At 40.7% G+C, this 12,853-nt stretch overlaps 1 protein-coding gene across 9 annotated transcripts in view; it reads left to right on the top strand.

Moving 5' to 3' along the window:
* The window catches only part of ULK2 (unc-51 like autophagy activating kinase 2), a 101,503-nt gene that overhangs the window by 27,655 nt on the left and 60,995 nt on the right, over positions 1–12,853 (top strand). For all 9 annotated transcript variants that reach the window (XR_013535619.1, XR_013535620.1, XM_078373187.1 and 6 more), the window contains exon 10: positions 669–751. Coding sequence is in view for 7 of the 9 variants with exons in the window: in XM_078373187.1 (XP_078229313.1) it covers positions 669–751 (83 nt within the window). In the remaining 2 variants the exon portion in view is untranslated. The remainder of the gene's footprint in view (positions 1–668; positions 752–12,853) is intronic.

Below are 12,853 nucleotides of genomic sequence, written 5' to 3'. Positions count from 1 at the left end.
CCAAGTAGCTGGGATTACAGGCAGACATCACCACGCCTGGCTAATTTTTTTATTTTTACCAGAGTTTCACCATGTTGTCCAAACTGGTTTTGAACTCCTGACCTCAAGTGATCTACCCACCTTAGCCTACCAAAGTGCTGGGATTACAGGCGTGAGATGCTGTGCCCAGCCTGTTTAATATTTTTTTTTGTAATTCTTATTCTTTGAATTGTGTACTCCTATTACTTAACTCATTTTCCTATTGCTTGTTTTCATATTGGATGTTACAAAGTTGTGTTAGTTCTCACTTGTATTTAAGTGCTGCCCTTTTCCAGACAGAAAGCGAAGTGGCTATTTTGTAATAGAGAACACTATAGCAACTATTAGTGCAAGGTTGAGGTTATGCTAAAACTCAACATTGGGCTTTTGAGATGCTTTATTCCTGCAGATACTTGAACAAGAATAAGCACAATACAGGAATCTTCTCAATTTGATGCTGTTTCTCAAAGATAGTTGTTTAGTGCTTTTTTTTTTCTTTAGATGAGTCTTACATGGTCTTCTTGGTATAAATGTATTGGTATTTGTGAAACCACATATATGTTTTAGTTTCTATGTGGAAGGCAAAAGTTAACGTCATTTATATGTATGAACTTACCACTCAGATGGTTGTTTTTTTTTCTTTCCCCCAGTATTCCAAGAGAAACATCACCTTACTTGGCTAATCTCCTTTTGGGTTTGCTTCAGAGAAACCAGAAAGATAGACTGGACTTTGGTAAGAAATAGTTTCAACTTTTGCATGCCTTCTAATTTTATTTTTATATGTGCTGAAAGATTTAAAAAATACCATAGAGATTTCAGAAGAAAATTAAAGTCAGTTTCACTTTTCTTTTTGTTTATTTGTATTTGTTTATTTTAGTTTCATAAATATGTATTGAGTGCTTATTACTATGTCCTAGGTCCGGGAGACAGAGTAATAAACAAAATCCCTCCTCTCATGTAGCTTATATTTTCGTGGTAGAGAGAGACAAGAAACAAATTGAAAACCATAACTGCATATTATATTAGAAGTTGCTAAGTATTGTGGGAAAAAAGAATTGGGGGTGGGGGTAGGGGTGGGAAACAAATTTTAAATAAGGTAGTCAGTGAAGACCTTAGAAAGGGACATTTGAATAAAGACTTTACTTGAAATGAGAGTGAGCCATGTGGATATCCATGGGAAGAGCTTTTTAAGCAGAGTGAACAGCTAATATGAATGCCTAGGGCTGAAAGCATGCCTGAGCAATAATTAGAAGGAATAACTTGAAGAATAACTAGAAGGCCAGTTGAAAACATGGGCTTTTCCACAAAGTGTGATGGGAGCCATTAGAGGGTTTTGAGTAGAGGAAAAGTGATCTGACTAATGTTTTTAAAAAGGATCAAGCTGGCTGCTTCTTGAGCAGAAGCTGGGAGACTAATCAGGAGACTCTTGTCATTACCCAGGTGAGAGATGAGTGTATGTAGCATTGACTATAGGGGAATAGCAGTGGCGGTGGTAAGAAGTCTTTCTGGAGGTAGAGGTAGAGGCAACAGCATTCACTGATGGGATTGAATGTGGGGGTGTGAGAGAGAAGACTCAAGGATGACGCCAACGTTTTTGGCTTGAGCAGCTGAAAGGATGGTGTCAGTTACAGTGATGGGAAAGACTGTATAAATAGAGCAGGCTGTGGGAACAAGATGAGGAGTTTCTGTTGGACATGTTACATTTAAGATAACCATTGAATATCTAAGTGTAGATGTCAAAAGTGCATGTGAATTTCAGAGAGGTTAGACTGGGGACAGATTGGGGAGTTATCAGCCTGTGGTTGATATTTGTTTATTTGTTGGTTTTTAAAAAAAAATTGTTGAGACAGGGTTTTACTCTTTCACTCAGGCTGGAGTGCAGTGGTGTGATCATGGCTCACTGTGGCCTTGACCTCCCCAGGCTCAGTGATCCTCTCACCTCAGCCTCCCCAGTACCTGGGACTACAAGTATACAACACACCTGGCTAATTTTTGTATTTTTTTTTTTGTAGAGACAGGGTTTAATCATGTTGCCCAGGCTTGTCTCAAACTCCCGGGCTCAAGCAATCCACCCACCTTGGCCTGACAAAATGCTGAGACTACGCACATGGTCACCGTGCTCGGTGATATTTATTAAATAGATTATTTTATCTTTTTTCCCCCCCTTTATTTGAGAAAAGGCCTCACTCTGTCACTCAGGCTGGATGGGAATGCAGTGGTATGATCATAGCTCACTGCAACCTTGAACTCCTACGTTCAAGTGATTCTCCTGCCTCAGCTTCCCTAGTAGCTGAGACTGTAAGCCTGCACTCACATTCTTTAGCAGGTGAGAAGTAACCTGTTAATCTTATTAACAACATTTAGTTGGCTAATTTTTTTTATCCTTTTGTAGAGATAGGGTCTCACAATATTACCAGGGCTGGTCTCAAACTCCTTGCCTCAAGCACTCTTCCTGCCTCAGCTTCCCAAAGTGCTGGGATTACAGGTGTGAGCCACTGTGCATAGTCAAAATAGATTATTTTCTAGTGTACTATTTAAATACTTTCATTGAGTTTTCTGGCTTTTTATACTATTTATTGAGTTTTTTTAAAAAAAATAATTGCTCTAGGGATTACAGTATGCATCTTAATTTATCACAATTTATATAAATACTAGTTGAATTCCATTAAAACATAGAAACTTTGTTCTCTTAATATGGCTCCGTTCCCTCTTCCCTTTGTGTTGTTATCGGCTCACGTATTATGTCTATGTTGTAATCTCAACAGTGCAGTGTTACAACTATTGCTTTATACACTCTTACCTCTTTTAAAGAAGCGAGGAGAAGAAAAGTGAAAAACATGTATAGAGTCCTTTTGTGTATTTCTCTTTTTTTTTTCTGAGACAGAGTCTCAGTCTGTCACCCAGGCTGAAGAGCAGTGGTACAGACATGCCTCACTGCAGCCTTGACCTCCTGGGTTTAAGGGATCCTTCTGCCTGAAACTTCCATGTAGCTGGGACTACAAGTGCACATCACCATGCCCAGCTATCATGCCCAGCTAATTTTAAATTGTTTTTTTTTTTTTTTTTAGATGGAGGTTTTGTCTCCTGCCTCACCTTCCTGCATAGTTGGGACTACAGGTGCACACCACCATGCCCAGCTAATATTTTGTATTTTTAGTAGAGTAAGGGTTTCACCATGTTGTCCAGACTGGTCTAGAACTCCTGGCCTCATGTGATCGATCGGTCCACCCACCTTGGCTTCCTAATGTGCTGGGATTACAGGTTTGAGCCATTGCGCCTGGCTGGTTTTTTCTACTTTTAAAAATGTGTTATGATAACTGCTTCAAAGTCTTTGCGAAGTCCAACATTTGGCTCCCTTCACAGACAGTTTCCATTGACTGTTTTGTTCCCCGTGTATTGACCTTGCCTCTTTGTTGCTTTGCATGCCTTGCAGTTTTTTGTCGAAAATCAGATTTTTTGTACAATACAGATAGCAACTTTAGATTTGCACCCTCCGCCTCTTCCAATTGGGGATTGTTCTATTTGTTTTTTTGTTTTTTTTTTTACAGTGAGACAGAATCTCACTATGTTGCCTAGGCTGGAGTGTAATAAATTGTGATAAATTAAGATGCATACTGTAATCCCTAGAGCAATTATTTTTTTTTAAAAAACTCAATAAATAGTATAAAAAGCCAATGGAGTGGCACAATCTCAGCTCACTGCAACCTCTGCCTCCTGAGTTAAAATGATTCTCCTGCCTCAATCTCCTGAGTAGCTGGGATTACAGGGGCACACCACTATTTTTTTTTTGCACCATAGGGAATAATTGCTGCAAGAATGCCTGGCTAATTTTTGTATTTTTAGTAGAGACAGAGTTTCACCATGTTGGCCAGGCTAGTCACAAACTCTTGACCTTAAGTGATCTGACTGCCTTGGCCTCCCAAAGTGCTAGGATTACAGGCATGAGCCACCATGCCTGGCCGGATTGTTCTATTTGTTTAGTAACTTGTCTGGATCAAATCTGTGGAATATTGTTTTCCTTGCAGTTTTTGAAAATTGATTTATCTCCAAAGTTGTTTCTGTATTTTTTTCAGTTAAAAAAGCCCTGTTTCTTAGGGGTCACCCTGTGTCAACAATTTTCTAGCAGTCAGCTGGTGATTGGTCAAAGGTGGTGCTTAAACACTTTGAGACAGTAAGTTACCGTCCTTTGTCCATAGATCTGTGTATGGCTTGTGAATGCACTAAGAGTTCGAGCACAACTGAGCATGGTGTCTTACATCTATAATCCCAGCACTTTGGGAGGCCAAGGTGGGCAGATCACTTGAACTCAGGAGTTTGAGACCAGCCTGGGCAACATGGTGAAACCCCTCTACTAAAAATGCAAAAATTAGCCGGTGTTGTGCTGTGGGCTTATAGTCCCAGCTACTTGGGAGCCTGAGCTGGGAGGATTTCTTGAGCTTTGGAGGTCAAGGCTACCATGAGCTGTGATCATGCTAATGCTCCCAGCCTGGGTGACAGAGCGAGACCTTGTCGCTAAATAAATAAATAAATAAAGTTCATGAACTTTCAAATCTGTTGTGGCCTTTTCTTTCTTTTGTTTTTCTTTTCTGTGTTTTATTTATCTCAACTCCAATCTTTATTACTTCTTCTACTAGTTTTGGGCTTAGTTTGCTGTTTTTCTAGTTCCATAAGCATGAAGTTAGCTTATTCATTAGATGTTTCTTTCATTTTTTTTTTTTTTGAGACAGAGTTTCACTTTGTCACCTAGGTTAGAGTGGAGTGGCACGATCTTGGCTCACTGCGACTTCCATCCAGCTCCTGGGTTCAAGTGATTCTCCTGCCTCAGCCTCCAGAGTAGCTGGGACTGCAGGTACACGTCACCATGCCTGACTATTTTGTATTTTCAGTAGAGACAGGTTTCATGATGTTGGCCACACTGGTCTCGAACTCCTGACCTCAGGCGATCCACCCTCCTTGGCCTCCCAAAGTGCTGGGATTACAAGTGTGAGCCACCATGCCTGGCCTATTTTTCTTCTTCTTTCTTCCTCCTCCTCTTCCTCCTCCTTCCTCCTTCCTCCTCCTCCTCCTCTTCTTTTGAGACAGAGTCTTGCTCTGTCTTCTAGGCTGCAGTACAGTCTTGACTCACTACAAGCTCCACCTCCTCTGCTAAAGCGATACTCCTCCCTCAGCCTCCCAAGCAGCTAGGATTACATGTGCCCGGCTAATTTTTGTATTGTCCAGAGAGATGGGCTTTCACCTTGTTGGCCAGGCTGATCTTGCACTCCTGACCTCAAGTAATCCACCCGCCTTGGCCTCTCAAAGTGCTGGGATTATAGGTGTGAGCCACTGCACCTGGCTCTATTTTATCTTTTTTAATGGAGGTGTTTACAGCTAAATATTTCCCTAGTACTGCTTTTGCTACATAAGCTTTACTATGTTGTGTTTTCATTTTCATTTGTCTCAGGATATTTTCTAATTTCCATTTATGACTTTGACTCAATGGTTGCTTAAGAGTTGTTATCGTTGACCAGGCATTGTGGCTAACGCCTGTAATCCCAGCACTGGGAGGCTGAGGCAGGCAGATCACCTGAGGTCAGGAGTTCAAGACTAGCCTGGCCAACATGGTGAAACCCCATCTCTACTAATAATACAAAAATTAGCTGGCCCTGGTGGCTGGTGCCTGTAATCCTAGCTACCTGGGAGGCTGAAGAAGGAGAATTGCTTGAACCTGGGAGGGGGAGGTTGCAGTAAGCCGAGATCATGGCATTACAGTTCAGCCTGGCAAATGAGTAAGACTCCAGCTCCAAAAAAAGAGTTGGTATTGTTTGCTCTGTGTCCCCACCTAGATTTCATCTCGAATTGTAATCCCCATGTGTCCAGGGAGGGGCATGGTGGGAAGTGAGTGAGCCATGGGGACAGATTTCCTCCATGCTGTTCTCATGATAGTAAGTTCTCACAAGAGCTGATGGTTTGAAAGTGTGGCACATCCTCTCCCTGCTCCTTCCTGATCTAAAATGGTAAGACATGCTTTCTTCCCCTTTGCCTTCAGCCATGATTGTAAGTTTTTTGAAACTTCCCCAGCCATGCAGAAGTAAATTAAACCTCTTTTCTTCATAAACTAGCCAGTCTTAGGTAATTCTTTTGTTTTTTCTTTTTGAGATGGAGTCTTGCTCTGTCACCAGGCTGGAGTGCAGTGGCGCGATCTTGGCTTCCTGCAACCTCCACCTCCTGGGTTTAAGCGATTCTCCTGCCTCAGGCTCCTGAGTAGCTATATTACAGGCACACACCACCATGCCTGGCTAATTTTGTATTTTTAGTGGAGACAGGGTTTTACAACATTGGCCAGCTGATCTCAAACTCCTGGCCTCAAGCAATCAGCCCATCTGGGCTTCCCAAAGTGCTGAAATTAAGGTGTGAGCCATGGTGCTTGGCCTCAAATAGTTCTTTATAGCGAGTGAAAATGGAGTAATACAAGAGTGTATTATTTAATTTCCACATATTTTGGATTTTCCAGTTATTTCCTCTGTTATTGATTTCTACTTAATTTTTTTTGAGACAAAGTCTTAAAAAGACAGGCATGAGCCACCGTGCCAAGGCCATGATTTCTACTTTTATTCCATTGTGATTGGAAAAGATAATCAGCCATGAGTACAGTCTTTTAAAATTTGTGGGCCAGGCATGGTGGCTTATATCTGTAACCTTGGTGCTTTGAGAGGCTGAGGCAGTAGGATTGCTGAGGCCAGGAGTTTGAAATTACCCAGGGCAACATAGCGAGACCTTGTCTCTACAAAAACATTTTTTTAATTAGCTGGGTGTGGTGGTATGCACCTTTAGTTCAAGCTTCTTTGGGAGGCTGAGGTAAGAGGGATTACTTCAGCCCAGGAGTTTGATGCTGCAGTGAGGTAATTGCACCACTGTATTCCAGCCTGGGAAACAGAGAGACGTTGTCTCTGATTTTAAAAAAAAATTATTAAGACTTGTTTTGTGGCCTAAGGTGTGGTCTGTTTTGGAGAACGTTCCATGTGCACTTGAGAGAAATGTATGTTCTACTCTCAGAAACTAGAATATTCTGTGTGTATCTGTTAGGTCCAGTTAGTTTGTAGCACTGTTCAATGCCTCAATTTCCTGATTGATGCTGTATCTGGTTGTCCTGTCCATTACTGAAGGTGGGATATTGAGGTCTCCAACTATTATCGTACAAATCTCTTTCTCACTTCCGTTATCAATGTTTGCTTCATGTATTTTGGGGCTCTGGTGTTTATAATAATTGACCCTTTTATCATTATTTAATGCCCTTTTTTTTCCTTGAGACAGGGTTTCATTTTGTCATCTAGGGTGGAGTGCAGTGGCTCGATCTTGGCTTACTGCAACCTCTGCCTCCCGGGCTCAAGCAATCCTCTTGCTTCTGCCCCCCAAGTAGCTGGAACTACAGGTGCAAGCCACCAAACCTGGCTAATACTTATATTTTTTGCAGAAACAGGGTTTCATCACGTTGCCCAGGCTGGTCTTGAACTCTTGAGCTCAAACAATCCACCGGCTTCGGGCCTCCCAAAGTGCTAGGATTACAGGCTTGAGCCACCTGGCCTTATTTAATGTAGTTTTTGTTTTTTATAACAGTTTTCAATTCAAATTCTATTTTATCTAATAGCCAACCTTGCTCTTCTCTTTTGCTTAGTATTGGCATGGAGTATCTTTTTCCATCATTTTTGCTTTCAGTATATTTGTGTCTTTAGCTCTAAAGTGAGTCTTTTTTTTGAGAAAGAGTCTCACTCTTTCACCCAGGCTGGAGTGTAGTGGTGCAATCTCAGCTCACTGCAACCTCCATGTCCTGGGTTCAAGGCATCCTACCACCTCAGCCTCCTGAGTGGCTGGGACCACAGATGTGCAGCACCATGCCTGGCTAATTTTTTATCTTTTTGGTAGAGACAGGGTTTCACCATGTTGCCCAGGCTGGTCTTGAATTCCTGAGCTTAAGAGATCTGCCTGGGATTATAAATGTGAGCCACCTTGCATGGCCTAAAGGGACTCTCTTCCAGACAATTTATAGTTGGATTATTTCCTTTTAATCTACTTTGCCAATCTCTGCCTAAGGAGATTTATTTACATTTAAAGTAATTACTGATGTGGAAAGATTTTCACCATTTCACTATTTTTGTGTTTTACAGCTTTTTTGTTACACATTACTGCTCTCTTTTGTGTTACTTGATTTTTTTTTGGTAGTGATGTGTTTTGATTCCTTCTCATTTCCTTTTGTGTATATTTTTCCTTGTGGTTACCTGGGGATTACATATAACATCTGAAGTTACTGAATTCATATTAACTTAACTCTAGTTGCATACAAAAACTCTACTTCTGTATTGCTCTGTCCCATCTTTATGTTATTGATATCACAAGTTATATCTTTATAATAATTTTAATGCATTTGTCTTTTAAAGTCTGTAGAAAGTGAAAAGTGAAGTTACAAATCAAAATTACAGTACTCTTGGATTTTTAAATTGGCAGTGTATTTATCTTTTCTAGACATCTTTATATCTTCATATGGCTTTTCTTTACTGTTTAGCTCTTTTCATTTTAACCTGAAGTACTCTCTTTAGCATTTCTTACAGGGAGGTCTAGTGGTATTGAATTCCCTCCACTTTTGTTTTTCTGGGAATATCTTAATTTCTTTCTGAGTTTTGAAGGACAGTTTTGTAGAATGTAGAATTCTCAGTTAACTTTTTTTTTTTCTTTCAGCGCTTTAGATAATATCCCACTGCCTTCTGGCCTCCAAGATTTCTGATGAGGAATTGGCTGATTATCTTATTACGGATCCCTTGTACAATTGCTTCTATCTTGCTGCTTCTAAGATTCTCTCTTTGTCTTTTGAAAGTTTGATTCTATATCTCTGTGTAGGTCTCATCAGTTTACCTTAGAGTTCTTGGAAGTTACCTGCTTTTTTTTTTTTTTTGAGTCTTGCTCTGTCACCCAGGTTGGAGTGCAGTGGCGACATCTTGCTACGACCTCCCAGGTTCAAGTGATTCTCCTGCCTCAGTCTCCTGGGTAGTTGAGATTACAAGTGTGTGCTTGGCAAATTTTTGTATTTTTGGTAGAGATGGGGTTTCACCATGTTGGCTAGGCTGGTCTTGAACTCCTGACCACAAGTGATCAGCCCCCACTTGGGCATCCAAAGTACTGAGATTATAGGTTTGAGCCACTGTGCCTAGCCTCCTTTGGTTCTTTGAGCATATTTAAGATGGTTATTTTAAAGACTTTGTGTAGTAAGTCTAACATCTGGACTTCTTTGGGGACACTTTTTGTCAGTTTCCTTTGATCCTTTAAGTATACCACATTTTCCTGGTTTTTTTTTTTTTTTTTTTTTCCCCCAAGACAGAGTCTTGCTCTGTTGCCCAGGCTGAAGTGCAGTGGCACAATCTTGCCTCATTGCAACCTCCCACCTCCCGGGTTCAAGTAATTCTCCTGTCTCTTAAATGAAAGTTGCCAGGAAATTAAAAAAAAAATTCTCCTGTCTGAGCCTCCTAAGTAGCTGGGATTATGGCACACACCACCACGCCTGGCTAACTTTTTTTCCTCTTTTTGTATTTTTAGTAGAGATGGAATTTCACCATGTTGGTCAGACTGGTCTCAAACCCCTGACCTCGTGATCTGCCTGCTTCGGCCCCACAAAGTGCTGGGATTACAGGTGTGAGCCACAGTGCCTGACCACATTTTCGTATTTCTTTGTATGCTTTGTAATTTTTTTCTTTTTCTTGAAAGCTTGGCATTTTCCAGTTATAGTGTAGGAGTGGTGAAAAGCAGATTTTTATTTTGCTGTTGTTTATTTTTTTAAATTATTGATATCATGGTAGTCTCTTTGCTTTGAAAGTTTCCAAACTTTTTGCAAAGACTGTTCTCATTTTGTATGAACACTGATGTCTCTGTTCTTTCCATTTGTTTGGTTGCTGTTTTCACAGTATTTCCTTGAATGCCAGGAGCATTTTTAAGATGGCTTTTTCTTGATTATTTGCTTGGTTGCTCTAAACCTTTCATTGTTTTCCAGAGCATTAACAAAGTTGGTTTAGACAGTTTCTGTCTGTGTTCTGCAGAGGATGCAGTAAGCTGAGATAGAGCCATTGCGCTCCAGCATGGGTGACAAGAATGAAACTCCATCTCTTAAAATAAAAAAAGATCCAGTAGTGAATAGACAGTGCTCAAACTTCATTCACTTTTTTAATGTGATTCCAGGCAGCTAACAACTTTTGCAGTTGTAGTTGATCCTTGAACAATGTCGATTTGAACTGTGTGAGTCCACTTATGTATGGATTTTTTTTAACCAAATACACATTGAAAATAAAATATTTGTGGGATACAAAACTGCATATGTGGAGGGCTGACTTTTTGTTTACATAGATTCCACAGAGCCAACTGAAGGACTTGAGTATATGTGGATTTGGGTATACGTGGGCAGTCCTGGAACCAGTCGCGCCCCCCATATACCTAAGGACAACTATATATAGAAAACGTGAAGACATCTTGTGCTGTCTTCCACATACTTGACATCCATATACACATATGTACATACATAAAGTAATCCTCCTTTTTCCATGGGGGTACATTCCAAGAACCCCAGTGGACGCCTGGAACTGCATTTAGTACTGCACCTGATTGTCTCAGTACAGCATGTCTCTGTTCATGTCTTCAGCCTACAGATTTATTGCCTTTTCTGTCTTAGCAATTAACATGCATTGTGGCCGTAACTTTTGCAGTTTGAGATGCACAACTAGCATGCATTTTTCTGTTTCACAGTTTCACAGAAGATACATTCTTACCATAAATCTTAGCAGCTTCAGCATATGACTTTTTTCTTTAAGCTAGAACTTTCACCTTTTCATTTAAAAGATGCATTTTGCTTAGCTGGTTTACAGTGCATGCCTGTAATCCCAGCTACTTGGGAGGCTGAGGCAGAAGGATTGCTTGAACACCTGGGAGGTGGAGGTTGCAGTGAGCTGAGGTTACACCATTGCACTTCAGCCTAGGAGACAAGAGTGAAACTCTGTTTCAAAAAAAAAAGAAAGATGCATTTTGTAGTTTCTCTTTGGCATAAATGAATTGCCGGCATCACTACTTTTGTGCTTTGGAATCGTTATTAAGTAAAATAAGGGTTACCTGAACACAAGTACTGTGATACTGCAGTGGTGGATCTGATAACTGAGACTGCTACTAAGCAGCTAATGGGTGGGTAATGTATACAGCTTGAGTATACTTAATAAAAGGATAATTTATGTCCTAGGTGGGATGGATTAGGAAAATGTGAGTTTCATCACACTGCTCAGAACAGTGTGCCATGTAAAACTTAGAGTTGTTTATTTCTGGGATTTTCTTTTTTTGGACCGTATTTGACTGTGGATACTGAACCACAGAGAAAGGGGAAAGCTATACATGCATGCATATACATAGACATATACATATGATGATGATAGCCTAAGAAGAGGACCTGAGTTTAAATAATTAGATGAAAGGTTAAATATGTACATTCAGTGTAGATATTTTTGGTGAAGTATATAAAATTGATTCCTATGTTCACTAATTTTGTCTACCAAGAAGAATCAGTTGTAGTGGAAAGAGGGTAAGGATTTAAAGTTGTAAAGCAGAAAAAAATGGCAGGTGTAAGTAGAAAAGGATTTGTCTGGAATATATTTTAAAATTTACTTGTTATTAAATAGTCAGAGTTAAGCAGTTACCGTGAGTTTCTCCTGATAGCGTGTGTTGCTGTCATTAAGATAAGTAGCAGAACTTGGCTGGTCGCGGTGGCTCATCCAGGCACTTTGGGAGGCCGGCGTGGGTGGATCACCTGAGGTCAGGAGTTTGAGACCAGTCTGACCAGCATGGTGAAACCCCGTCTCTACTAAAAATGCAAAACTTAGCTGGGTGTGGTGGTGTGTGCCTGTAATCCCAGCTTTTCGGGAGGCTGAGGCAGGAGAATCTCCTGAACCCGGGAGGCGGAGGTTACAGTGAGCTGAGATAGCACCGTTATAGCCCTGCCTGGACAACAAGAGCAAAACTCTGTCTTGACAAATAAAAAAAAAAAGTAGCAGAACTTAACATTTCTAAATAGCAGGGTGTAATGGTGCATGCCTGTTATCCCAGCTACTTGGGAGACTGAGGCAAAAGAATCACTTGAACCCAGGAGGGGGAGATTGCAGTGAGCTGAAATAGTACCATTGCACTCCAGCCTGGGTGACAAAGTGAGACTCTGTCTCAAAAACAAAAACAAAAATAAAAAAACAACTTAATGTTACCAAGATATGTGCCAAAATCAGAATACAAATTTAGTTTTCCTTGGTCCACTGGGTTACACATTTCTGTTTTTGTTTTTGTTTTATTTATTTATTTATTTTGAGATGGAGTCTCACTCGGTTGCCTAGGCTGGAGTGAGGTGGCATGATCTTGGCTAATTGCAACTTCTGTTTGCTGGGCTCAAGCAGTTCTCCTGCCCCAGCCTCCCTAGTAGCTGGGATTACAGGCATGTGCCACCACATCCAGCTAATTTTTGTATTTTTAGTAGAGACAGGGTTTCACCCTGTTGGCCAGGCTGGTCTCGAAGACCTCAAGTGATCCACCCACCCCGGCCTCCCAAATGCTGGGATTATAGGCATGAACCACCATGCCCAGCCTTGGGTCACACATGTCTATATGTTCTTCAGTATGTTCTGCCATCTTAAGATGGTTTATTAATATCAAGGTTCAGATTTAGTCTCCTGTTGTGTCTTAAAAATTGCTCTCATTTTATTTTATTTTTTTTAATTAAAAATTTTTTTTTTTTTTAAAGATGGGATTTCACCATCATGGCCGGGCTGGTCTTGAACTCCTGACCTCAGGT

Source organism: Callithrix jacchus, chromosome 5, assembly GCF_049354715.1.
Source record: "Callithrix jacchus isolate 240 chromosome 5, calJac240_pri, whole genome shotgun sequence".
Taxonomy (NCBI): domain Eukaryota; kingdom Metazoa; phylum Chordata; class Mammalia; order Primates; family Cebidae; genus Callithrix; species Callithrix jacchus.
This window is presented reverse-complemented; position numbering and strand designations above follow the sequence as displayed.